Raw genomic sequence first — 23,736 nt, 5'->3', positions numbered from 1 at the left:
TGAAATAAGTCTGTTTAACATCATCGCCATGCATAGATGTTCTTAATAAAGTAAACAATAAAGTTAATTGACCTTGATTTCAGTGTGTTTAGCTATGAAAAAGTTAATGTTAAATGATTTATTGACCAAATATCAACCATTTCGCTTGCCTGGCAGTGGTCAAATATCAGTTTCAGGATATGGTTAAGACAAGCATAGATAATCAGAATTGTTATTTACATTTAGAGACATTGAAATGGAAATTACTTCGAAATTTCTCAAAAACATAACACAATGTTATGCTTGATTGCACTTGTAGAAAACATACCCTTGCATTTTCAATTTAGACTTAGAAAATGACAATCAACATTTTTGCAAGTCATTTGCCAATGAAGATGCAAACCTCTGAGAAGAATTTGTTTCTGCAGAGTGGATATTGCACTCACATAAAAATTTAGCTGACAGCAGACAAAGAAGAACTGGGGGGGTAAGTGGGAGAAACAGCTGTCCAGGAAGTTATCAGTTGCCAGGTTTGCGTGGAATGCACTGGAATTCCCAGGAAGCCCGAGTGTGCTCTGCAGCCCCATTTAGCTCACTGATGGTCGCACACCTTTTGAAATCACATTTGAGGGCCCATTTCTAAGTCTCATCTCTTCTTGAAAAAGAATGTATATTTCCAGACTCCCACAGGATGCATAATTTTGCACCATTGTTAGTGATTATTACCATCGTTGATGTCTCCAGTCATCTATCCATTCAATTTTGTATAAGTCTGAACATGGCTTTGTACACATCAAAAAATGCCATTCCCAGTTACACTTCAAAAGACAGAAGTTGCCATGGCCAGTGCGGCTCAGTTGGTTGTCGCCCCGTGCACCAAAAGGTTTTGGGTTGGATCTCTGGGGGTGGGGGGGCGAGTGCAGGAGGCAGCCAATAGATGTTCTGCTCTCACATGCATGTTTTTTTTCTCTCTCTCTAAAAATCAATAACAAGTTTATTTTTTAAAAAGTAGAAGTTAGTTAAAATGATCTCACTTTGACTACCTTGTTCCAACAGTAAAAAGATTTATCTTTCTTAATAGTATTCAAGTTTTACATCATCATATATGCAAGACTATAAAGATGCAGTGCCAAATAAGAAAAATATCTAGGAAGCTGAAACTCTAAAATTAGTCTGAATTGTTTTGTCTTAAAGATTGGAATCGTTCAATATAGTGAAGATTTATTTTTATTTAACAAACATTTATCCAGCACTTGTATTTGTCAGCCATTGTTCAAATATTCAAAGATGCTCTACAAATATTAACACATCAAACATTATGGGGCATTCTATTTCTGATTTACGGTGGACTTAAGTTTGCCATAACTCTTAAACTGAGGATATCCTGGTGCGAAGTGTCAAGCTGGTTCTGAGGACCTGAGAAGAGATTTAGCATAGTGGAGTCCAATATTTGGCCAAAGCCATACAGATACAAGTAAGGAAGGAAAACCTTTTTCTCTTCCCTCTTTGTTTTTTCATTGGGGACCTGTAAATTAAACTGACAAAAGACAAGTTAGAAAGGGAAGACAGATTTTTATTTATGTACATACAGGAGTTCACAGAAAAATATGACTCAAGGAGGCAGTGAGAATTTGAGGCTTATATACCATCTTGATCGGGAAAAGGAAGGAAGAGAAAAACACTTATGAATGATTTTTAGGAAAGAGAAATGGACCCTTAGGAAAATAGATGAGAGAGATCATAGTTTTGTGACAATGTCTGTTTAAATGTGGTGACATTTCTTTTCTTTGGTGATAAGAGTCTGTCTTTTCTGGGTGCAGAAACTCCTGGAGAGAGGATTTATGACAACTGAGTTGTTTGTGAGGCTCTGCTTTTAGGCAGATAAGGGAGTCCAAGGGGGGAAAAAGCCTATTCTCAAATGCCATCAGCTCAAAATAATTTTATGTCACAGTGGCGCATTCTGGACTCCTTCAAAAAGAACCAAGGACAAAGAAGACTGTCCTGTACTCCCATTCCTAGTGACCATTCAGGCCCTGGGCTACCTCAGAGGGTGGAGCTCTGCACTGGGATGGGACAAGGATGGTCCTTCTCAGGCCCCAACATGCTCTCAGAGGCCCAGTCATGCTGGCCTGGGATGTGCTTAATTCCAGCTTTGCACTGAGGCCATCCTCAGGGAAAAGACCAGCACTGGAGAAACCCCACTCCCTAGAACATCCCTTTTATTGGGGGGTTTTAACAATGCTCATAGAATGAACTGGCTCTTTCAACAGAACCTTTTTTAATCTCTACAAGCCTACCATAGTGGGAGTCTCAGATGTTTCTCATCAGCAAGCACTTACAGGGCATTCACTAGGTTCCAGACAGTATATGCTATGAGTGGTATCCTCATATGGATCGTTGAGGGGCCTGAGACACAGAAAATTTTAGTGACTTTTTCAAGGTCAAATGGCTGGTCAGTGGCACAGTCAGTATTTGTACCTATTTAGTTTGACTCCAAAATTCAAGCTCTTAACAACCATGAATTGTGCCTCTACTATGTTAGCCTCCTCCCTTGAAAAAATTTTTTATTTAAAGCATAGCAAATGACTTCAAGAAGCTTTTATTAATAGTATTAATGTGACAATGTTATAACTAAAAGCAATCTTGCTAATAATAGCAACTCGACTCATCTTAATACGATCAATTCTTCAGATCTGGTCATTTTTTCTGCCATAAAATGATATCGGAAGCAGAATAACACTGTACCCATTATACATAGGTAAGTCTGATCCCTGATTTATAGTTTGTTTCTTTATAGTCTGCTCCTCAGTACGCATAACCTGTCCCACACAGTATTGTTTCATGTTTATTGTCACTCAGCTCAGGGTTGACGGCCTCAATCAATATGCCACAGTATCTTCCGTAAGAACATTTCAGAAGCTTTACTTACTCCTAGAAATATCTGTCCCCAAAGAAATTTGTAACTGAATTGGTGATAATGAATATACTTATAATCCCTCTAGAGTAGAGGTTCACTTGAGGAAGAAATGGAAGCTAATGTTTGAATAGTTTTCTAGATCCTAAATTGTTAGAGCTAGAAATATTCTAGGTTTAGGTTAGGTTATTCTAACCATTCCCTGCCAAAACTGGACATGGTGCCTGACCGTTCCAGGGGGTGTAAGGATCCAGTAAGTCCCATCCAAAGACCATGTTCTACTGCCTCCGATTTGGTTACCATAGTGACTTTCAGCAGCTGTCGATCAAGAAAAGCATTTGATCATTTTGTGAAGAGCATTGTTATATGCAACCAACAAACACCACGTTTTTGTTGGACACATACCATCTGCCAGACACTATGCCAGCCACGGTGGATACAAAGAGAAATCAGGTGTCATCCCACTTTCAAGTTTCCATCAGAGAAAGAGGCATGATGGCAGAGAAAGTCATGACAGTTCAGGTGTGTGCCAAATGCCGAGGAGGAGAGCGGGAGGGTTTGGCAGCACAGGCGATATTTGAGCTGGTTCTTGGCAAATAGGTAGGTGTGTGGCAGGCACTCACAGCACCATTTAAATTTGCCTGTTAGAATCTGATCCATTCCTTTTAAAGGCTACTTGAAAATCTCAGGAGATTCCGCTGAGGGTGGTGAAGGAAAGAGTCTTTATTTCAAAATTTAATTCCAGGTCTTGTCAAACTATGTAGATTTGAGATTTCAAACTGTGCTCTCTGACCCCAGATAAGACCGGAAGCTACATCCTCACACAGCTCCACGGGCATTCTCTGGACTTTCTATGTGATGTGTAGTGACAGCGCACAGACACCAGGGGGCAGTGCAGTTTCACCAAAATCGTAGGAAACGCTGGAGTTCTCATTTTCACTAAGGGCATTTCCGACATCCTGGTGTAAAGGTGAAAGACGGAGGTAATTTTAAAAAGAGTTCTGCTAAGGGGGGGAAAGTTTATAAACCCATTCTTTGAAAGCTTCCTGAATTGCCATCAAAATTGTCTTTCAGCACTTGTGCACAGCTTAACATCTTGCAACATTCCTTGCAAAAGAATCACTTCTCATTTTTTCTTTGTACAATTGCCTGATGTTTCCAGTGCTCTGCCTAAGAAATGGTCATTCTAATCAACCCCCAGATAGTCTGAATCTATTGTTGGGACTCAGTTGTGGCCTCTGCCCAAGCTTGGGCTCTGCTCCCTCCATGCCCGTTCCGCCAATCCAGCTGCACCTTTGGCTGGAGCTGTGGTTCGCTTTAGGGTAATTCCATTCTGGGCTGTGCTTTGTTTCCTGGCTCTGCAGCGCCAGGTGTCTGCCCTCCCTTAACCCCCAAGGATGAGAGATCAAAGGTGTGCCTACATCTGCCTCCTGGCCAGCTCTTTAATCTGTTACATGTTCAAAAGGGACAAGTGCAGTATTGTGCACTTAGGGAGGGAGGGTAAATCAGAGAAGTAGAAGTGGGCAAAGTCCCAGAGTGTGTGCACTCACTAAAATGACACGAAACACGTCTCTCTACACAGTGGCCCTGCCATTTGGTAGTGATTTCAGTTAAAAAGAGAAGGGGTATTATGGGTAAATGGCGCTCTTCCTTTCCCTGATTGGAGCCCTACTGTTCTCATTTAATGAAGTATGTACACAGACCCATTTGATGATTAGTACTAAGTAGAAATATGACAAGGCAAAGGAACATACTTTTTAAGTTATAAAACAGGAATTATAAGGATATTTATAGGTACCAATAAGGACATATATAGAAATAAATTATGAGGACATTTATTTCACTTACAACAAAAATGACAGGCTAAAAACTTAACAAAATAGAGCAGAAAATTTTTAAGAAAGACTATTTCCAATAGATCATCTATTTTCCATATCCACAGGACTAAATAAGTGGGAGAATGCTTTTTTTTAATCTTCACCCAAGAATATTTTTTCCATTGCTTTGCAGAGAGAGTGGAAGGGAGAGAGAGAGACACACACACATCGATTGGTTGCTTGCCTGAGCAGGAGGGCTGCGGATCAAGCCTACAACTGAGGTACGTGCCCTTGGGCAGAATCGAACCTGGGACCTTTCCGTCCAGGGGCTGAACGAGCCAAACATGCTAGGGCGGGAATGCACTGTTGAAAACAGTAGAATGCAAATTAGGCATGAAGAAAACAATTCTGCCGGCAGTGGGCATGGAGGGAACAGAATCTTTACCTAGACATCAGTGCTAAGGTGTGCAACTGGTCCTTCCTCCTTTGGATGAAAGGGTGTGGTGGAAAAAAAGCTCACAATCTAGTTAGAAGTTATTTCTAACCTTAAACTTAGGAATAATTTAAACAATTTGAGTACCTACAACTTTCTTTAGAGGCCCGTCAAAGCTCCCTGATTTTCACCAAAGACCTAAATGTGAGCTGGCACTGATTATGTGTTTTCCTCCGCACCCCTGTGCCCACACACGCCCAGCAACCCTTTGCTTCCTCTTCTCTGCATCAGGATTGCGAAAAGGAACTTCGGCAACTTCGGTTGTGCTGAGCTGCCCTCACAGATAATAGCAAGGCAAGAGCGGTGACCTAATCTCACATCACACTCTTTCCCAGTGACAATGGCTTTGAAGCCAAATGTTCACAGTATGTGAGAGAAGAACATGTCATGGTTATTAAAGGCTATGGTAAAGAAAGGGTCCTTATCAGCGGCATCAAATATTTCATTCATCTACCTAACAAATATTTACTCAGCACTTACTTTGTCCAGACACCCTGCTGGACTCTGGGATTTCAGTGATGATCAGAGTCCTACTCTCTGTGGAGTTTACAATCTAGAGGTGGAGACTGGCATTAATGAAACAATCACAGAGATCATCGCTCTGAAAGAAAGAAATACAGTTCTTGTAGGAGAATCTACTGTAACAATGAAACTAACCTAGAGGGTCAAGGAGAACTTTCCTGAGAAAATTCTTATAAACTAAGAGCTGAAAGATCAAGAAGAGTGAGTAGATGTTCATGTTCAAGTTAATATCATGCTAATATTCAGAGAACCAGAAGAGTGGTATGGCTGCCGTACAGAAAGCTAAGGGATTAGAGGCAAGGTGAGGTCAGAGAATTCAGGCACAGGTAACTGTTTCAGCTATCTGTCACCACATAACATATTACCCAAAGTGTAGTTCAGCAGCTTAAAAACAACTACTTTATTATAACTTAGGTAGGGTTCAGCTGGGTGATTCTTCTGTTCCACATCTAGCTAGGACTGGTGTAGGGGGTCCAAGGTGGCATTATTTACATGCCTAGCACCTTGGTTTCAATGTCTGGGAATGCAGGCTCAGCTGAGGCTGTTGAACAGAGCACCTATAAGTGGCACCTCCAGCACTGCAGCTTCAAGACTTCTTACATGGCAGGTCGCTTCCAGGGATCATGTTCAAAAGACAGGAGGTCGTAAGTTGTGGGCCCAGATATTAGCAGAGCATCTCTTCCACCATATTGGTCAAAGCAGTCACAGAGCCTTCCCAGATCAAGAATGACAGAGATGCCACCTCTCTTATTGGAACAGTTTCAATTAATTTGTAGCCATTTTAGCTAGCTATGGTTCACCCTCTATACACAAATTACTTAGATTCCTCTGAAAAGCAAAATACACTCACTCCTTCTAAAGCTCTCCAAAAATCTTATCTCTTTATGGCATACAGTTCAAGTTTGAGATTTAGGTTCTTACCATCTAAATAAGGTCCAGGTGCTGAAGTTCCTTTGATGTAGTTCTCTAGTACAGTTTCTCTCAATATGAAGATTTGTGAACTAAAATGAAAAGGTATCTGTTCCACACACACTTAGAACATACTAATGACACAGAGATGAGATGGATGCAAAAACTGTAGGAACAAGGGGCACATAGCAATCGCTGGGCCATAGCAACTCTGAAATTCATATGTTACCAGTTCCTTAACTGGAGGGTTCAATCCCATTTCTTGGGAATGATTCTCTGCAGCTCTTGTCTCCACCCCCAAACTCATGGTTGCACCTTATGAGTTATCCAGTTTGTATAAAGTCTTAGTCAGCCCAGGCTGCCATAACAAAATACCATAGACCGGATGGCTTAAACAGCAAGTATTTATTTCTCCCAATCCTGAAGACTGTAAGTCTGAGATCAGGGTGCCAGCATGGTCAGGTTGTGGTGAGGACTTTCTTCCTGTCTTGCAGAAGGCCACCTTCTACTGTGTGCTAGGAAGGCCTTTCTTCAGTGCATACACATGGAAAGAACAGTATCTTCCTCTTCCTCTTCCTCTTCTGATAAGGGCACTAATCCCATCATGGGAGTCCCACCCTCATGACCTTATAAAACTTCATTACATCCCAAAGGCCCCATCTTCAAATATCATCACATTGGGGATTAGTTAGGACCTCAGCATATGAATGGGAGGGTGAGGGGATACAACTCAGTCCATAGTACATAAGAATTATATTTGTGACTATATAATCTTTTCAGCCTATTTCCTGACCATGGGAGCTTGAGGACTTTAAAGGCTCTTTCACTTTGAACTACGTCTGTCCATTTTTGTCCAAGCTGATAATGTATCCACTGATACACTTCTATTAAAATCTTTGTGGACTTCCTATGGATCTTATTAGACTTTACTCCATTAGACAAAACACACATCCACAATTCTCCTCAATATAGGTCCTTCTTTGGCCTGGACTCAGAATCAGGCTGCTGTGGAACACCCTTAGGATTCTTAGAAGCCCTTTTGTCTCTTTACAAGCTTATCAGGTACACACTAAAATCTTTCTAAAATCATACAAAAGGGTCTTACAACCACACCCTTAAGATGATTTTCACCCTCAGTCAATTTCTTACTTCGAGAGAATTTTGCCTTTAAAAAGGCTAGAGTTGTGAAACCTTTTTCTTTAAACTGACAACTGCTAGCTCTATGTTTTCTCTAAATTTTGCTTGAAAACTGAACAGTTCTTTTCTTAACTCATCTTTATCTATATTTTAATATATACAACTATTTTAAAAAACTAATTGGCGTTTTAAACATTCTGCCTGGAAATCTTTTCACTAAAATCTAAGAATTCATTAAGTATATTTTCTATTTTCCATGTTACTACAGGTCATAATGTTGCAAAACTTTCTGCCACTACATCAGAAAAGGTGCATTTTCTTCCAATCTCCAAGGACTTTTTCTCCCTGTTCCTCCAGCGTTCGTCAACAGTTTCCTCCAGACCTTCTAGCTTCTTTCCTCAGCTGATGTGGTTTGTCAGAATATCTGCACCTGGCCTCTCCATTATAGCACAGAGAGAAGACAGAAGTGGCTAAAGCCTCTTGAATACAAGAGAACATCAAGTGAGATGAAGTAGAATAAGTAGGAAAATACGCAGGGATATATCACATAGGGCCTTGATGGCCAGGGTTAACATTCTGATCAGTATTTCAACAACAATAAGGTGTCATTGGAGGGTTTCGTGAGCCCTAGTCACTCACAGTTTAACCTGACCCTTTCTCCTAAGAATTATTTCAGATCAATTAAGTTTAATTGTTAGATGATAGTGGTAGGAAAGAGGGTGGAGTAATTTTGGAATTTGAGAACTGCTGCAGAAAGCATATCTAGTTAGTGACTGGCTCTGACTTGTAGGAAGACACTGGACATGGTCTACATGAATCACCCACAAGATTAGAAATTTTACTACACTAATGATATCACGTTGAGGGGGGAACAGTTGGTTTTCTTTTCCTTTTCTCTCTATTTTTCAAACATTTCTGCAGACTATGAAGAATTAAATGTGAGGTGGAAAGGGTAGGATCCATTGTGTATATATACATATATGTATGTGTTATGGCTTTCCCTGAATCCCAGGCAATGTCAATGTCAGCCAGTCACCAGATAATGTCTGTTGTGTGTCCTGGAAGCCAGCAGTGCTACGTGTGACTTTTCAGCGTCAACATCAATCATTTCTTAAATATTCAAACTTTTTACAAATATTCCTATTTTAAGTTAACTGATATATTTCCCCTAGTTCTATGCTTTTTTTGTATACTGTTAATATTAGCTATCCAACTAGATTTAGCTACTTCTTGATTTTCACTATAACATAGTTATTTGCAATATAAAGGCCTCTTCTACTATAAGGAAAAGCTTGATTTGAGGTTTAAAAAAATAAGAACAGTCCATAGAGAACTAATGCATCATTAAAGTTTTTCTTAAAATAATATTTATAATTAGAGTTCTAAAGTCAGACTTTCATTTGTTTTTTAACTTATCTTTTTCCCCTTAATAAATGCATTACTGGGCTCTGGTCCACCACCACCCACATCTCCTATAAGAATTTGTTTAGATTTTCTTGCTTTACTTGCATAGAGCCTATTTCTACACACTGATTAAAGCACCTTGCTGTCCTTTCATTTGAATAACTGTTGCTGACGACACGGTTAAACACAAAAATAAATAAGGCTGAAAAAAATCAATATTCTGACCTGGTTTCCTGTATAAAGATTATACAGTTTTAAAAAGACAGGATCATTGTTGAATAAACCAATGACTCATACCTCTTGGCATAGTTGCCTGACCAAAAGGATGCCAAGTCCATTTAGGTTGTGTTCTTAGTTGATTGTCAATGACTGTTATTTCCACGGTGACCTATGTATAGTATACTTTTGTGTATGATAGGTTTAAAAGGTTTTGAAATTACTGGCAAAATAACAGTAAATGCTAAGCTTACTCACATGCAGCTTGTTCAGTTAAATTATAATCCTTTTTGCAAATAACTCAGAAAGTATTTTGAAGATTAAGATTTTCTTTTCTGGGCCTGAGTGGAAAGAAACATCAGTTAAGATAATGCTATGCTAGAACCTGGTTCAGACCAGCTTGCAAGAGCCAGTTGCTACATTTTCAGAAATTTTGTGAGTCCATTATTACAAGTTAAATTATTTAAACTTACAGTTAAGCAAATTATATTGAAAACAAAGGAAATAAATACCTAAAAATCTTTACATCCTACTCGTTTGACTACATTTTGCTATTTATGCTCTCGAGGTTGTATGTATCGGCTGTATTTGTGTAATGAAATACTACATAACGGTGCTGCTACTGCCCATCTCTTCCCGATTCCACGTTCTGTGACATCAAACTGATAGCTTGAAATAGGTCATGATATGAGTATTTGCATTGTGTTGAAGTTGAGTTTTAATTTAATGACTATAATTTATATGAACGTGGAAAATAGTTTAACAGTAGATCACATAAAAGATGTAACAATAAATTTATTGGGAAAAGAGCCGTTGGGATACTACTCAATGCATGATTTTGTTAAATCATGGTTAATTTGCTGGCTGTGGATACAAGTGTTTGGCTAAAATCAACAAAAGCATTAAGTGAGAATCAATTGGCTATAATAGAACTCACACTAAAGAGTACTGTATATTCTGTTATTATTTGTAGATTGTGTACTACACATCATTCATATTAGCAAACTTTATAGTAAACATACATACATATATGTATACATACTTTTTCCCCTAGAGATACTACTTGTCTGCAGGAAACATGAAATTCAACAGGTAACTTGAAAATACCCTTTTTGGAAAGTTGTAATAGAGAGCAAGTTTATCTTTTTTGTGAACAAAATCTGTTAAGTTAGAGTGTGTTCGTGCTGATGCCCATTTGGTTTACCAGTTTTATTTCCATTTTTAATTTGAAACTCCTCCAGCTTCAAAGAGAACCAGAATGTTAACCAAACGAAACTGTAGACATTTTTGCTCAGCCTAAAGTATCATGGCTTTCACGGAGAGTTTGGGAAATATTATTTATTTGAAACTATGACTTACCAAAAAGTGCTTTTTAAATCAAATCCTTGAAGCAGGTCTGACTGATCTTAGTTTAGCATTTTCACCTTTGAATTCACGCAAAAGGCACATGAACATACAGCCAAGGGTAACGTGCCCGTGCTTCGTGAGCAGTTTCATGCTCAGGTGGCCCTCTCACCGTCTGACCTGCAGGGAGCAGGCTGCTCAGCAGTCAGCCCAGAAAACGGCCTGTGGGCCAACCACCCCAAAGAAGGGAGTTGCCAGATCACACCATGGTTCTTAACCACCTGTTGCATATTTCAACAGAAGCCCTGTCCCAACATGTATCAGATGATCTCTATACGCAGTAATAAATAGGAAGAACTAGACACTGGTGTCCTGTTCTGTGAAATTTCATCAATCCATTATCCAGCGTGATTTATGCCCAGAAATAGTCACACAGACAGGTTGGCCTTTGTTTCACCCAAAAACATGTCAGATTCATTTAATGAAAAACTCCCTCGAAAAATTTTCTTGGGGAAATGAAGACACCCACGATGTCTAATCAAGGACTGAAAATTACTTAGTTCTTGAAGCCAACATTCATTTAGCTAAATTATCAAAATGCCAGCAAAAAAGTCCAGATCTGAAGCACTGGTTTGTTCTGAGAAGACTGGAAAAGGTCATTCGGATCCATTGTATAACTGCCACTTTTTGTTTTTATTCAAGGTGTCATAAAACTGAGTTCTGCAGTTGAAGGTACGTTTACAACCACAAACCTGTAATGTTCTGCTTCGAGGTTGCCTTGCGTGGCTCTGTAGCTCGAAGGCTTTGTGGCAGTGGTGTTCGACGCCATGTTCCAGTTGCCAGCCATCGCCATTCCATTTGTGTTTCTACTCATTCTGGTCATTTTCTGCCACAAGTCCTCCGCCCTCCACAGGTGGCGTTAACGCTGACCCAAGAGGGCAGCATTTACGAGCGAACATGTCTGTTTCTGTTTTCTGATGTGATTGCCTCAGATCCAGTGCTCTGTAGGGATCCCCTGGCTCTCCAAAGGCCTTATCTGAGGCTGGACATTGAGTATTGTCAGGAGCCTTGCCCCCATTCTTTCAGCAGGGCCTTCTCTAGAGTGTTTTGGTCCCTTATGCCAGTGTAGCAGACTTGTTTGCCCAGGAATATATAGGCCTGGAGTCACAAGGCTTCCTGATGAGAAAATTAAGTGGCTAAGGCATTTGCCAGGCTCAAGTGCAGGTTCTCCCCTAGCAGTGTGATTCCCCACCCAAGAGGGATTGCGAGGACCAACTTCCTCTAGTGTTTTCCGTACCATCCATATCGGGCAGGTGGCATTCTCCTTTAGTTGTGCATTCAGGAAGCTGAGATGAAAGAGAAAAGGGATTTCTAAAAAGATGAGAATCATTGGGAAAGAGGAGACATAGCAGCTTTTTGTTGAGTAACCCCCAAGAATATTAAGAATACCTCATTGTATGAAATGACTAATTGGTTATCGGCATAAAGTTGATTCCCTTACCCTCATAGGAACAAACAATCTAAAAGTAGGGAATGTGTAATTTTCTCTTTTTGTGAGTTTCTGTGTTTGTCTTGGGATGTGTGTGTGTTCTCATCTATTGGGAGTTTGTCAGTCATGCTTCGGAGGTTTCTTCATCCCCACTTAATCAGGGGAGGCTCCTTGGAAGAGGTGGTGGGGTTTCAGGTGAGTCTTCCCATGTAAAGGGAGATGTGGCTTGATGAATGGGCAATGCATGGAGGTGGGGAGTGGAAAAATGCAAGGGGGTTGGAGTAGTGAAACCAAGCGTTGGACTCAAATAAAGGGGTTGAGAGGGCAGGAGTTTGAAGGTTGGAGGGTGGGCTCAGGAATGTACCCATGGGACTGGCAAATCCATAGTGGGGGACTCTGTGCCTTCTGTAGATTTAATACCATCACATTTTTTTCAAAACAAAGTTTACAAGGCAATGTTTCTACATCCCTGGAAGAAAGTAGGCTGCTCCTCTACAGCAAGGAAAGGACAGGAGAAGGTACAGCCTGTGGTGTTTACAGGTCGAGAGGGAGGAGCACAGTGATGTTGCAATGTTGCCTCAAGGAGCAAGTGTGGGCACAGTGCATGTGTCGGGCCTCCGCGAGGCTAAGCAGGAATACACATTCCCTGCGCTCCGTAACACGGAATTGTATTGAGAGGCTATGCAAACCTCTCCCTGCCCAATAAAACACAGGAGAAATGGCAACAAAAGCAAGCAGGACCATGGAAAGACCTGGTATACAGAAAGCCCCATGGCAAGTGGATGCTGAGTTTCAGCTAATTATCTGTAGAATCCTAGATAACAGTTGGTCCACTTTGGGCTGTTTGATGTTTTATCAAGAAATGGCTTTGAAGTCAGAGCTTTACATTGCCTGCTTGGCTTAAGCACAGTATTCCACTTACAACCAAAGGATAGAAAAGCAAAATAAATTCTTTAGAAAGCCAAGAGAACATTAGATAATGTGGACACTATTGTTCTGCTAGAACTATTGTTCTATTCATTATTTTTCTGGTTACTACTGTCACTGGTGGGTAGTATGGCCTATCTGAACCTCCAAAACAGGTTTATGGGCTCCAAAGAGAGACAGAGAGTGAAGAATAATGAAGACAGGAAGCAGACTGATGCCTGGGGCGTTTTTTGGCAGCCTCCTCATGGCCTCCTCTGAGCCCTGGGACTCACAGGAAGTTCTCTGGAATGGCCATGGGTACCAGAGCCCAGGCCCACTTCAACTGCTGCTTCAGCATCTTTTCGGCAGCTGATTGGCTGAGGGCTGTAGAAGCTTGAAGGCTTGGGAGCATGCTCTGTTGCAGCTGTGTTAGAACATGTGCGTTGCAGGGGCTGCCTAGGATGCGGTTGTTGGACGGGGTGTGTGTGCTCAATGCATGCATTCTTCGTGCATCTGGAATGTGAGATATATTTGACAAGCATGCTCAGCAAAATGTGTGTCGCATACTATCTCTTGATTCAAAAGCAAACCTCAGATGGTAGTCCTAGTGAATATTTAGCTAATTTCTGTACTTGCTATTTTCCATCTGTGGAATGAACTCAAGGCATCTTCATACAGCTTATCACTCAAGGGATATGCGAATCAGTGGAGGGGATCCACTGCCAGAAATGAAACCTATTTCCTTTCCTCCAAAAGTGACTCTATTCTGGATTATCCTAGAACTCTGAAAATAGCGTTACTATTTTAGTCATGTTACTTTTCCTTTCCTGTTCTCTTTAAGAAAAGAACAGTTGTCAAAGTCATAAGAGGAAATCAACCGATTCCACTTGCTGCTTCTTACTGAGAAATTTTGTCTTACAGCTTCATTCCCTCTCTTTTTCTGAAGCAGGGACGCCCCCTCAGCATTTTGCAGCTTCGCATAAGCTTTTAAGTTTGGCAGAAAGAATAAACGCTTTATCGCATTAGTGGTAAGGTTAAAGTAAATTGTCCTCCCACATTTTAAAGATTTTAAATTATACTTAAACAGAAACACATATCGATGCTTTAATTAGTTTGAAATAAAGAAATAATTTGAACAAGGGGGAAAACAAGTTTGAAAGAAATAACTGCAAGGTTGTATTGATAACAGCAATGAATCTAATTTTAGATTGATAATCCCAAACTCTGAGAAAATTGGTGTAAGAGAGAAACACCCAGACAGCAAACTGGGGGAAAGGGGAGATCGTAAGGGCAATGGCAAGGAGAGAAAAACCATCCACGGTAAGAATTCCATGATAGAATCTTCTAAATATTCTACTTAAAAGGGATTATTTTTTCTCTTGAAATTGAAGCGAGGGGCAGGGGAGGAGAGGGCGGGGTGGAGGGAAAGACACATTTCCACAAGTAGGACCAGTGCACCAGCCTAACTGAGGAAAAATGAGAACAAAGGTCACAGTAGAGCTGAATTATGCCTGATTAGAATTGCTCTGATATTCCGAAGGCAGCTATTTCTTTCCACGGAGGGAGGGCCCAGCCCCAACCAGAAGCTCTTTATCCAGCATACACGATGTGTTCAGACATGCTGGGAGTGGGGAGCGTTCGGGCAGGGAGGCGACAAGTCTGAAGGGGCAAGATGAGGCAATGGCGGCTGATGACAGGCCTCTGCAGCTGATAACCAGGGTGTGTTCCGTGATGAGACTTGCCTCAGAGGCGATTTGTTTATACCTTGTAGGTAGGCGAGATTCCAAAATACCAAAATGACATCAAATTCTTTTCAAAGCCTATACGAGGAAATGAAGTTAGGCTTTTTAACAGATGAGCCTCAATGAAAAAAATCGAATAAACAAGGTGATTCTCCAGACTGTTGCCCGCTTTTGATGGCCTCTTGGTAAGGACCCTGGGCGGTTTCAGTTAGCCCTAGAGGTGAAACTGGTGGGCAGCCACAGTAAAGCCTCGTCTCCCTCTCCAAGAACAGCTGCGATTTCATAAACAAAAGCTCCCCTCGCACGTGAAGCTTTTGTTGTCCTTTTTCTTCTTGTTGCTTCATTTTATTTAGATATTTTTATTTTTTTAATATGTTTTTATTGATTTCAGAGAGAAGAAGGGAGAGGGAGAGATAGAAACATCAATGATGAGAGTCATTGATCGGCTGACTCCTTCACGCCCCCTACTGGAGATCAAGCCTGCAACCAGGGCGTGTGTCCTGACCAGGAATTGAACTGTGACCTCCTGTTTCATAGGTCAACACTCAACCATTGAGCCATGCCAGCAAGGCTATTTAGATATTTTTGAAGTGTCTTATTCCTCCCTGGTAATGGTTCAGGAGCCATCAGAGCAGGGGACTTAGGACTGTTGTCACGTCCAAGGTGGTGTTTTCAACGACCTCATGGCCTCAGACCCAGTAATCGCAACAAATCCTCAAGTATAGGAAAAGTAAACTAAGTAAAAACTTGATGCAATCTTTGTTTCAACTTTCAAAATTCACAGTATCCACAGCTTCATGTCTGTATTGTAAACCTGTAAAAATAGAGCTGCTTTTCTGTTATGAAGCTATGATCTGTCTTTACATGTGTGTTGAGGACTGAGATACTCATGTACTTTGCTTAAATCTATTTTCCATAATATGACATGGAATGAATCCCAAAATACCCCTATCTTAGTCTATTTGGGGTGCTATAACAAATTACCATACATTGGGTGGCTTAAACAACAGAAATTTATTTCTCACAATTGTGGAGGCTGGGAGTCCAAGATCTAATCCATGACAGATTTGATGTCTGGTGAAGACCTTCTTCTGGGTTGCAGACTACTGACTTCTTGCTGTGCTCTCACAAGGTGCAATGTGTGAGGGAGCTCTCTGGGGTTCCTTTTATAAGGGCACTGATTTCATTTGTGAAAGCTTTACCCTTAGGGCCTATTCACCTTCCCAAAGCCCCACCTCCTAATACCATTACCTTGAAGGTTACGATTTCAACATGTGAATTTTGGTGAACAAATATTCAGTCCATAGCAACCCCAAATGATTTTAACATTTAAAAAATATTCCAAATGTATTTATGTCATTTCCTCCCCAGGTGAATTTTGTTTTTGTCACTGTATCTTTCTACTTTTTGAGCAGAGCTATACGTTCATTTGTCAAGTTAGAATGTGGTAAACCCATTAACAAATAGAGAGCTGATGGACCTATTTCTAGTAATAAATTTGGAATGAAGTTTCCACATTTTTACTACTGAAATTAAAACAGAACCTCTTTACGGGCCTTCAAGTCAGATTGCTGGAGAGATAGGGAAGGGCTTCCTCCAGGGAAGAAATTCCTCCCCATTCCAGAACCAGAGTGAAAGGTGACTGGAGGGTCAAGAATCTAAAAATGCAATATTGTGGAAACTGAAAACAAGACTGGAGAAAGTTGTCTGCAATAAAATAAAAAATAAAATAAAATAAAAAACAGGCCTTCTGCTTACAAGGCTAACCTGGAAGCTGGATCATCCTACTAAGCAAATAAATGTTGCCTTCTCAGATGTATTTTGCAGAAAACTCATACTTTTGGCAAAATTTTCCTATTACATAGCAGTGTCTCTGAGGGCTGAGCATTAAGTTGAGAACATACCGAATAGCCTCCTAAAACTAGGACCCCCACAGAAATGGCAAAGATGGAGCCATGAGACCCAGACGCTGGAAGAAGCAGGGTCTAGCTATGCCTAACTTGCAGTCTTGCTCAGGATTACCCTCACCTCAGCTAGAATAACTACTGGCAGCATTTCAGAGCTCTCTCACGTTCTGTTTTTGGGAGTGTTTTTGTTGTTGTTTTTCTTTTTTCCCTTCCTCCCTTCCCTCTCCTCCTCCTGTATTCCAGCTGCACTCGTCTGACTCTGCACAGTGCACTAGGAGGCGTGGAGTTGGGGTGCAGGGCCCTTCAGGCAACAGAAAGCCAAGCATTAACTGGATGGTTTGGGCAAGTAACAGCTATTTACCTTGGTGTCCTCACCAATAAAATGGAGATCTCTATTTCTTAAGGCAGCTGTAAGACTAAACTAGGCGATTTAACACAGCCAATGGAATACGGTAGGTGCTCAATAACTCTTGTTCTCTCTTTTTTGTTAATCCTCACGTGAGGATTTTTTTCCCACTGCCTTTCAGAGAAACATTGATGTGAGAGAGACACATCCATGGGTTGCCTCCCATACGAGCCCCGACCTGGCCTGGGGTCGAGCCTGCAACAGAAGTATGTGCCCTTGGTGGGAATTGAACCCGGGACCTTTCAGTCCACAGGCCGATGCTCTAACCACTGAGCCAAACCCGCTAGGGCTCTTGTTCTCTTCTTTACCTTTCCTCTTTCTCTGCTGACTTCCCTGCACACCTCCCTCTTTCCAGTGTCCAAAGATCGAGCAAACAAATGACCATTGCTCTAGGATTATGTCACAGCACACCGCTGAAGTCAGTTTCACTTGGGGCAAAGCCATAGACAGACACTCAACAGAAACCGTTGCCTCTCCACTCTGAAAGAACTTACAGGGAATAGAGTTCCTGGTCACCTTGCTGGGAGCGGTGACATCTGTGTGGATCCAAGAGAAGTTGCCCAAGTGAACAGTGCCAGGGGCCAATCCCAACCCCAATTGGGGGTGTTCCCGTCGGACAGAATGTCCCCTCACCTGCTCTTCCAGTCCTGGAGGGCAGGAGAAGAGGAAAGGTTTTCAGGCTAACCCAGCAAACAAAGTGTCAGATAAAGACTGATTTCATCAATATTAAAAATGTTTTTATGAAGTAGATTATAAGTTCACTGTGTTCGTGAGCATGCCGTTTATCAACACTAATCAACAATATGGAAGTTTTTGAATAAGAAGAACTAAAGTGACAACAACCACAGATATCCAGAGAGCAGCCTTCTGTAAACCTTTGAACTTTTGTAAGCAAAAACTAATTGTCTGTGCTGAATACGCAGCCTTGAGCACCTAGCAACAAACTAGGATAACCCAGAAGACAGTTTGCATGTAAAGCACCAGGACCTAGGCTCCACTACCCTCCCTGGGGCAGGAAACAGGAATTTATAAACCAAGGGCAAGCTATAAAGGAAAATCTGCGTTTTAATCACTGATTTATTTTCTTTTTGTTTGTTTGTTTGTTTTTCAGTTTCAGAGTCAGTATGTTTGTTTTTATTATTTTTAGCAGTCTACTGAAAGTTTTCACTGTAAACAAAGCTCTTTAAAAGAATGACCAAACTGATAGCAAAGCCACTTTTGTATTTGGATCCCAAATTTAGGAAATGGCCTTTACATTTTCAATCTAAACTATAGTCTGGCCTTACTGTTAATTTTGGAACACCATAATCTAGATGACTGCTGAAATCACTTACTGCTGTGATTCAGAGTAGGAACCTGGGAATCACACCCTCTTAAATTATCCATCACATCCGTTGAAATGAACTGTAAAGTCAACTTCGTGTTGATCTTGTGTGTGCTTCATATTCAACTAAGATGCTTACGTATCTAAATATGGCCACAGGTGTATACACAGCAGTTTCCTTGAAGCCATGACTGCTTTAATTTGGAAGAACATACATTATGACCTTTGTTTGGTTTCACTGAGGAAAAAGTCAAAGTATTTTAACAATAATATATCAATGAAATGCAAAACCAGGTACCAGTCCAAAAGCTGTGTGGATCAGAAATGTATTGGAGAAATGTGTGGAATTTTAGGTATTTCCTAGTTTCAACCAACATGTATCCTTGGGTGAAAACAGAAAGCTACTGGATGCAACTCTTTTGAGCATAGGGTTGATTGAACCAGTGCCTGTTAGGACATACAGAGGCAATTTCAATTTCCTTTTAAGTCTTCTGTATCTCATTGCTGATTTTATCAATGGCCTCCTTAAATATAACTCCTAACACTGAGTGTAGAACACACTCATTTGGGAGAAAGCATAGAATAGTAGAAAGGGCCTTCCTAGGTTCAAACCTTACAGCCAAAACTTCTTGGCTGTGTTGTAATCTGAAGCAAGTTCCTCTCTCAGAACCACATTTTCCTCATTGTAAAGTGGGGTTGAATCTACTTAGCACTCCAGATAATTAAGAGACTTAAATAAAATGAGATCATGTTTAAGTACCAAGTAAAATGTTTGGCACATAGGCACTCAATATATTTTAAATGTTTGTTTATACTGTTTGTTATCTTTTTTATTTTTATTATGTTGGCTCAAAAACTGAATTACCAAAATCAATGTTACTACTTTCGTTTGATGTTTTTTCATAATTTTTTAAGAGTAATAGCCATGTGCCTGAATAATATAAATTTGTTTTTACTAAATCAAATATAATTTTATTACGTGAAATATTATGGAAATCTAACCAATGGTGTGGATACAATCAAAAATACATGTTATGGAAGTGATCAGCTGTTTCTCTTTTTTTTAAATCTGGTTATTGACTTGGTTTAAGTTTGGAGTCTTTGTTTTATTTTCTTTTCTTTTTTTTAAATACTGCTTTGGAGTAGCATTACTTTAGCAAATGTTCATAAAATTTTAAATAGAACATTTAAAAAATACCACCATAGAATGATTTAGAACATACCAGCCCTTTCAATATCATAGCACGTATAGAACATTATATTTGTAAAACACACTAAGGGAAAGAATTCAGACTGCTTGAGGACTATGGCAGCAGGCATAGAAAGACTATTTCCAAAGATAACATGTTTTTACTTCATTGTTAGTAACCTATGTATTTAAGAAAAATTAATGGATAAAGTTATTAAATGCTTACACTAAGCCCTGCCCTATACTAGGCCATGGGGATAGAAAGATGAACCTGACCTAGTTCTGCTATCTAGAAAAGGCAGCATTTATGTAAACAGAGAATTATAATTTAATATAATAAACATTCAACAGTAGGAGTATATAAAAGGAGCTGTGTGACCACAGAAATCAGCCTAGGAACTCTGCCTGGGTGGACCAGAAAGATGCCCCAGGGAAGATGTCTGGGTTTTGGAAGAGATACAGAAGGCAAAGAGGAAGGGAGGTGCATCTTACTAGGGTGAAGGAAGCCAGCCCGCAGACGGAGGGATGAAAACCACCTGTCGCCTCCAGGAATCAGATGCAGCTAAAACACTGCGCCCAAAGGGGAAAATGGCCAGGCATGAAGGGGCAATGGAGATATATTTGCAAGGTTTCTATAGGCAACAAACAGCCAGCAAAGGATTTTATTTATTTTTAGTATCTTTTTTTTTCCTAAGGAAAAAAACTCACATAGCTCAGAAAATGAAAATACAAGAGGAAAAATGTGTTGACTCCATGCCCAGTTCACATACCCCTAACCCACCATTATCAATTTTCCCTCTTCTGTATAGAAATATATTTGTGGAATATTTAAACATTATGAATATGTGTTTTCCCCTTTGTTACACAAAGGGTAGTTCACTCTATACCATATTGTACAACTTGGTTTTTTCTGTTTAACAATGTCTTGGTAATATTTCCACATTTCCCTAGAGAATTTCCTGGTTATGCTTTGCAACTACATAGTACTCCACTATATGGATATATCACAAATCATTTAACCAATTCCCTCTTTGCCACATGTTTAGATTGTTCTCAATATTTTGCTATTTCAAGCAATGCTTTACTAAATGGTTTTGTACACATCTCAATTTATCCAGAATGTCTTTAAGATTAATCTCTGAAGTGAAGTTGCTAAGTCAAAGGTTACGTTAATTAGGTTAGGTTTTGCTACAATAACAAACAACTCTCAAATCTTAGTGGTTAAACATAACAAAAGTATTCCAACTCCTACTATATGTTCCACGAAGGTTGGCAGGAGGTCGGCTCCACACAGTCCCTCAGAGACCCAGGCTACCACATATTGCCACACACCCCTCCACAGGAGCTATAACTTTTGTATTTCCACCAGCCTATCTCTTAGGTCTGAACAAAGGACTATTGGTAAGCTATGAAAGCTAGTAATAATACCATGAGCTAACATTTGTTGAGCACTTATCTTTGTAACTATAACAAGCAAAGAAAGTATAAACATTCGCTCATTAAAACCTCATAGCAACTCAGGAGCTACTCTTATTATCACCTGATTTACAAAGGAAGAAACCAAGGCATGGAGAAGTTCCTAGCTCAAGGTCATAGAATTCCAAACCCAAGACTGAGTAATAATTGAACCCTTGAAGTCATCCACTGTACTACCCTTCTTTTCAGTGCACCTATTTCCCAATAGGGCTGAAAGCTGCTTTATTTCAGTTTGTGATAAACTAAGGGAGATGGCACACAGTGAAATTTCCAGGTTTATATATAGTACCACATGCTTTCAGGGACAATCTCATAAGATTGGGTGAAGGAGTGGCTGGTGAGTTTTTGTGGATATTTAAAGGGGAGCACAAATAAGTAAACATACTCCAGAACGTGTGTCTAAAGTGAGGGGTACTGGTCTATGTGATCCTAAGAAAGGGATCTAGGTGCCCTGGCCAGTGTGGCTCAGTTGGTTGAGAGTCAGCCAATGCACTGAGAGGTTACTGGTTCGATTCCCAGTCTGGGCACATGCCCTGGTTGTGAGCTCAATCTCCAGTACAGGGCTTGCAGGAAGCAATCAATAGATGTTTCTGTCTCATCGATGTTTCTCTCTCTCTCTCCCTCTCCTTTCCTTTTTCTCTCTAAACTCAATAAAAAACATATTAAAAAGAAAGGGATCTAGCCCAACCAGCGTGGCTCAGCGGTTGAGTATCTACCTATGATCCAGGAGATTGCAGTTCAATTCCCTGTCAGGACACATGCCCCAGTTGCGGGCTGGATCCCCAACAGGGCGTGCAGGAGGCAGCCGATCAATGACTCTCTCATCACTGATGTTTCTATCTCTCTCTCTCCCTCTCCCTTCCTCTCTCTGAAATCAATAAAAACATCAATATGTTTTTTAACAATAAATAAATAAATCCAATAAAAATAAAGGGATCTAGATGTTAATGGAGACAGCTCCCTGAAGACACTGAACAGAAGCAGCACTGTGCCATGGCAGTGAGGTTTGGCGAAGTTTTATTGAGTTCACCTCTACTTATTGGCTCACCTTGGGCAAATCATTTCCTGTGTGTTTGGTGCCCTCACCCTGCAGGGGGAGTAATCAGGTGATTTGGGAACTTCCTAGGCCAGGAGCTCTGCTTCCTTTAGAAAATCCATCCTATATCATTCCAAACATATTACAGTGATCCATATCCCCATTAAATGTGTTTTCTATAAACAGTTGAGAGAATTTTTATCATTCTTTCCTCTACAATTAAAATTAGTATGTAAATTTTATTTAGTTTGATTAGCTATGGTTCCTTGGTAATCATACTTATATAAGAATTTCTCACAGAATGGAAAAAAAATCTAATCCACAAAGTATTTTCAAATGTAATGGAATTTTGTTAATAGTTTTATGTGATGCTGACATAATGTTAGTTAATGACAGCATTTAATTAAATTTTTATTAGTTTTGATTTTGCAGTTTTCTACTCACAGTTTAGCGACAGTAATTCTTTTCCAAGACTCAAATATCTTTTATCCTTTTGAAAGTTTCATAAGCCAAGGCCCGGCCCCTGCATGCATAGGACACAATCATAGTAACACCTGCTCTGTGCCCTCGTGGGATTGCTGTCGGGTTCCACGCCGAATTGCTGTGGGTGAGGGGAATGAAAAGCTTTGTCCTTCAGGAAGCAGGAGGTAGAAATTGCTTTCAAGAAATCCACTGAGGTAGAGGGTGAGGCTCTGTGAGGCAGGTACTGGGCAGATTCAAGGGCTCATAGACTTGGTTCTTCCTTTTTGCATCTTCCATGTGTGGTGGCCAGACTTTGCTTCTGGGAACATCTGTGGAAATTCATTATTTTGTCTTTTAGGACAGGGAGGAGGAGCACTCAGTGACAGCTTCTTGGGTCTTCGTGGTCTATTTCTTGGAGTTTAGTTTATTTTGCTCCTGAGGTATTGCCTAGTCTGCCTGTCCTGCTATATATAACAAAATACCACAGACTGGGTGGCTTAAACAACAGACATTTATTTTCCCAGCCACAATTCTGGAGGCTGGGAAGTCCAAAGTGCCAGCAGGTTAGATGTCTGGTAAGAGCTTTTGTCTTTATCTTCGGTTGCAGATGGCTGCGTTCTGGCTATGTCTTCATGTGGCCTTTCCACAGGGAAAGAGAGAGACAGAGAGACAGAAACAGAGAGATCTGGTGTCTCCTCTAATAAGGGCACTAATCCCATCATGGGTACCCCACCCTCATGAGCTCATCTAAACCTACCAGCCTCTCAAAGGCCCCACCTCCAAACACCTCACATTGGGAGTTGGGGCTTCAATATATGGATTTTGTGAGGACACTAACACCACTGAGTCTATAACCAGTACCCTTAGGTGCATATGGCCTAAATCAGATGTAATACAACCAATCCCTCCTGTTAGTTAAACAGAATAAGTTTGAATTAAAAGGGGACAGGGTATTCTTCATCTGTTAGTTTCCCCTGTTCCTGTAAACAGTTTTTATTATAACCTTTGGAAACATCTTGAATCTTTAAAATTTAAAGTTTCTGTGCAGGGAAAATAAATAGGCT

At 40.4% G+C, this 23,736-nt stretch overlaps 2 protein-coding genes across 16 annotated transcripts in view; one reads left to right on the top strand and one right to left on the bottom strand.

Annotated features, from left to right (window-relative positions):
* The window catches only part of DLGAP1 (DLG associated protein 1), a gene marked incomplete at its 5' end in the record, with an annotated part of 591,758 nt that overhangs the window by 498,352 nt on the left and 69,670 nt on the right, over positions 1–23,736 (top strand). For 6 of the 14 annotated variants that reach the window (XM_081149663.1, XM_081149671.1, XM_081149673.1 and 3 more), the window contains one exon: positions 11,438–11,467. The exons of the other annotated variants lie outside the window; for them this stretch is intronic. In XM_081149663.1, the coding sequence (XP_081005789.1) occupies positions 11,438–11,467 (30 nt within the window). The remainder of the gene's footprint in view (positions 1–11,437; positions 11,468–23,736) is intronic. 14 annotated transcript variants of the gene reach the window in all.
* The window catches only part of LOC308563030 (uncharacterized protein), a 30,628-nt gene continuing 17,149 nt past the window's right edge, over positions 10,258–23,736 (bottom strand). Inside the window, exons 3-4 of one of the 2 annotated variants that reach the window (XM_081149678.1) lie at positions 17,680–17,832; positions 10,258–12,081 (exon numbers count right to left, since the gene is read on the bottom strand). In XM_081149678.1, the coding sequence (XP_081005804.1) occupies positions 11,724–12,081; positions 17,680–17,832 (511 nt within the window). In that variant the 3' untranslated portion in view covers positions 10,258–11,723. The remainder of the gene's footprint in view (positions 12,082–17,679; positions 17,833–23,736) is intronic. The other variant, XR_013999729.1, reaches the window with a different exon arrangement.

This window comes from Miniopterus schreibersii (assembly GCF_964146895.1).
Source record: "Miniopterus schreibersii genome assembly, chromosome: 10".
NCBI classification, from domain to species: Eukaryota; Metazoa; Chordata; class Mammalia; order Chiroptera; family Miniopteridae; genus Miniopterus; species Miniopterus schreibersii.
This window is presented reverse-complemented; position numbering and strand designations above follow the sequence as displayed.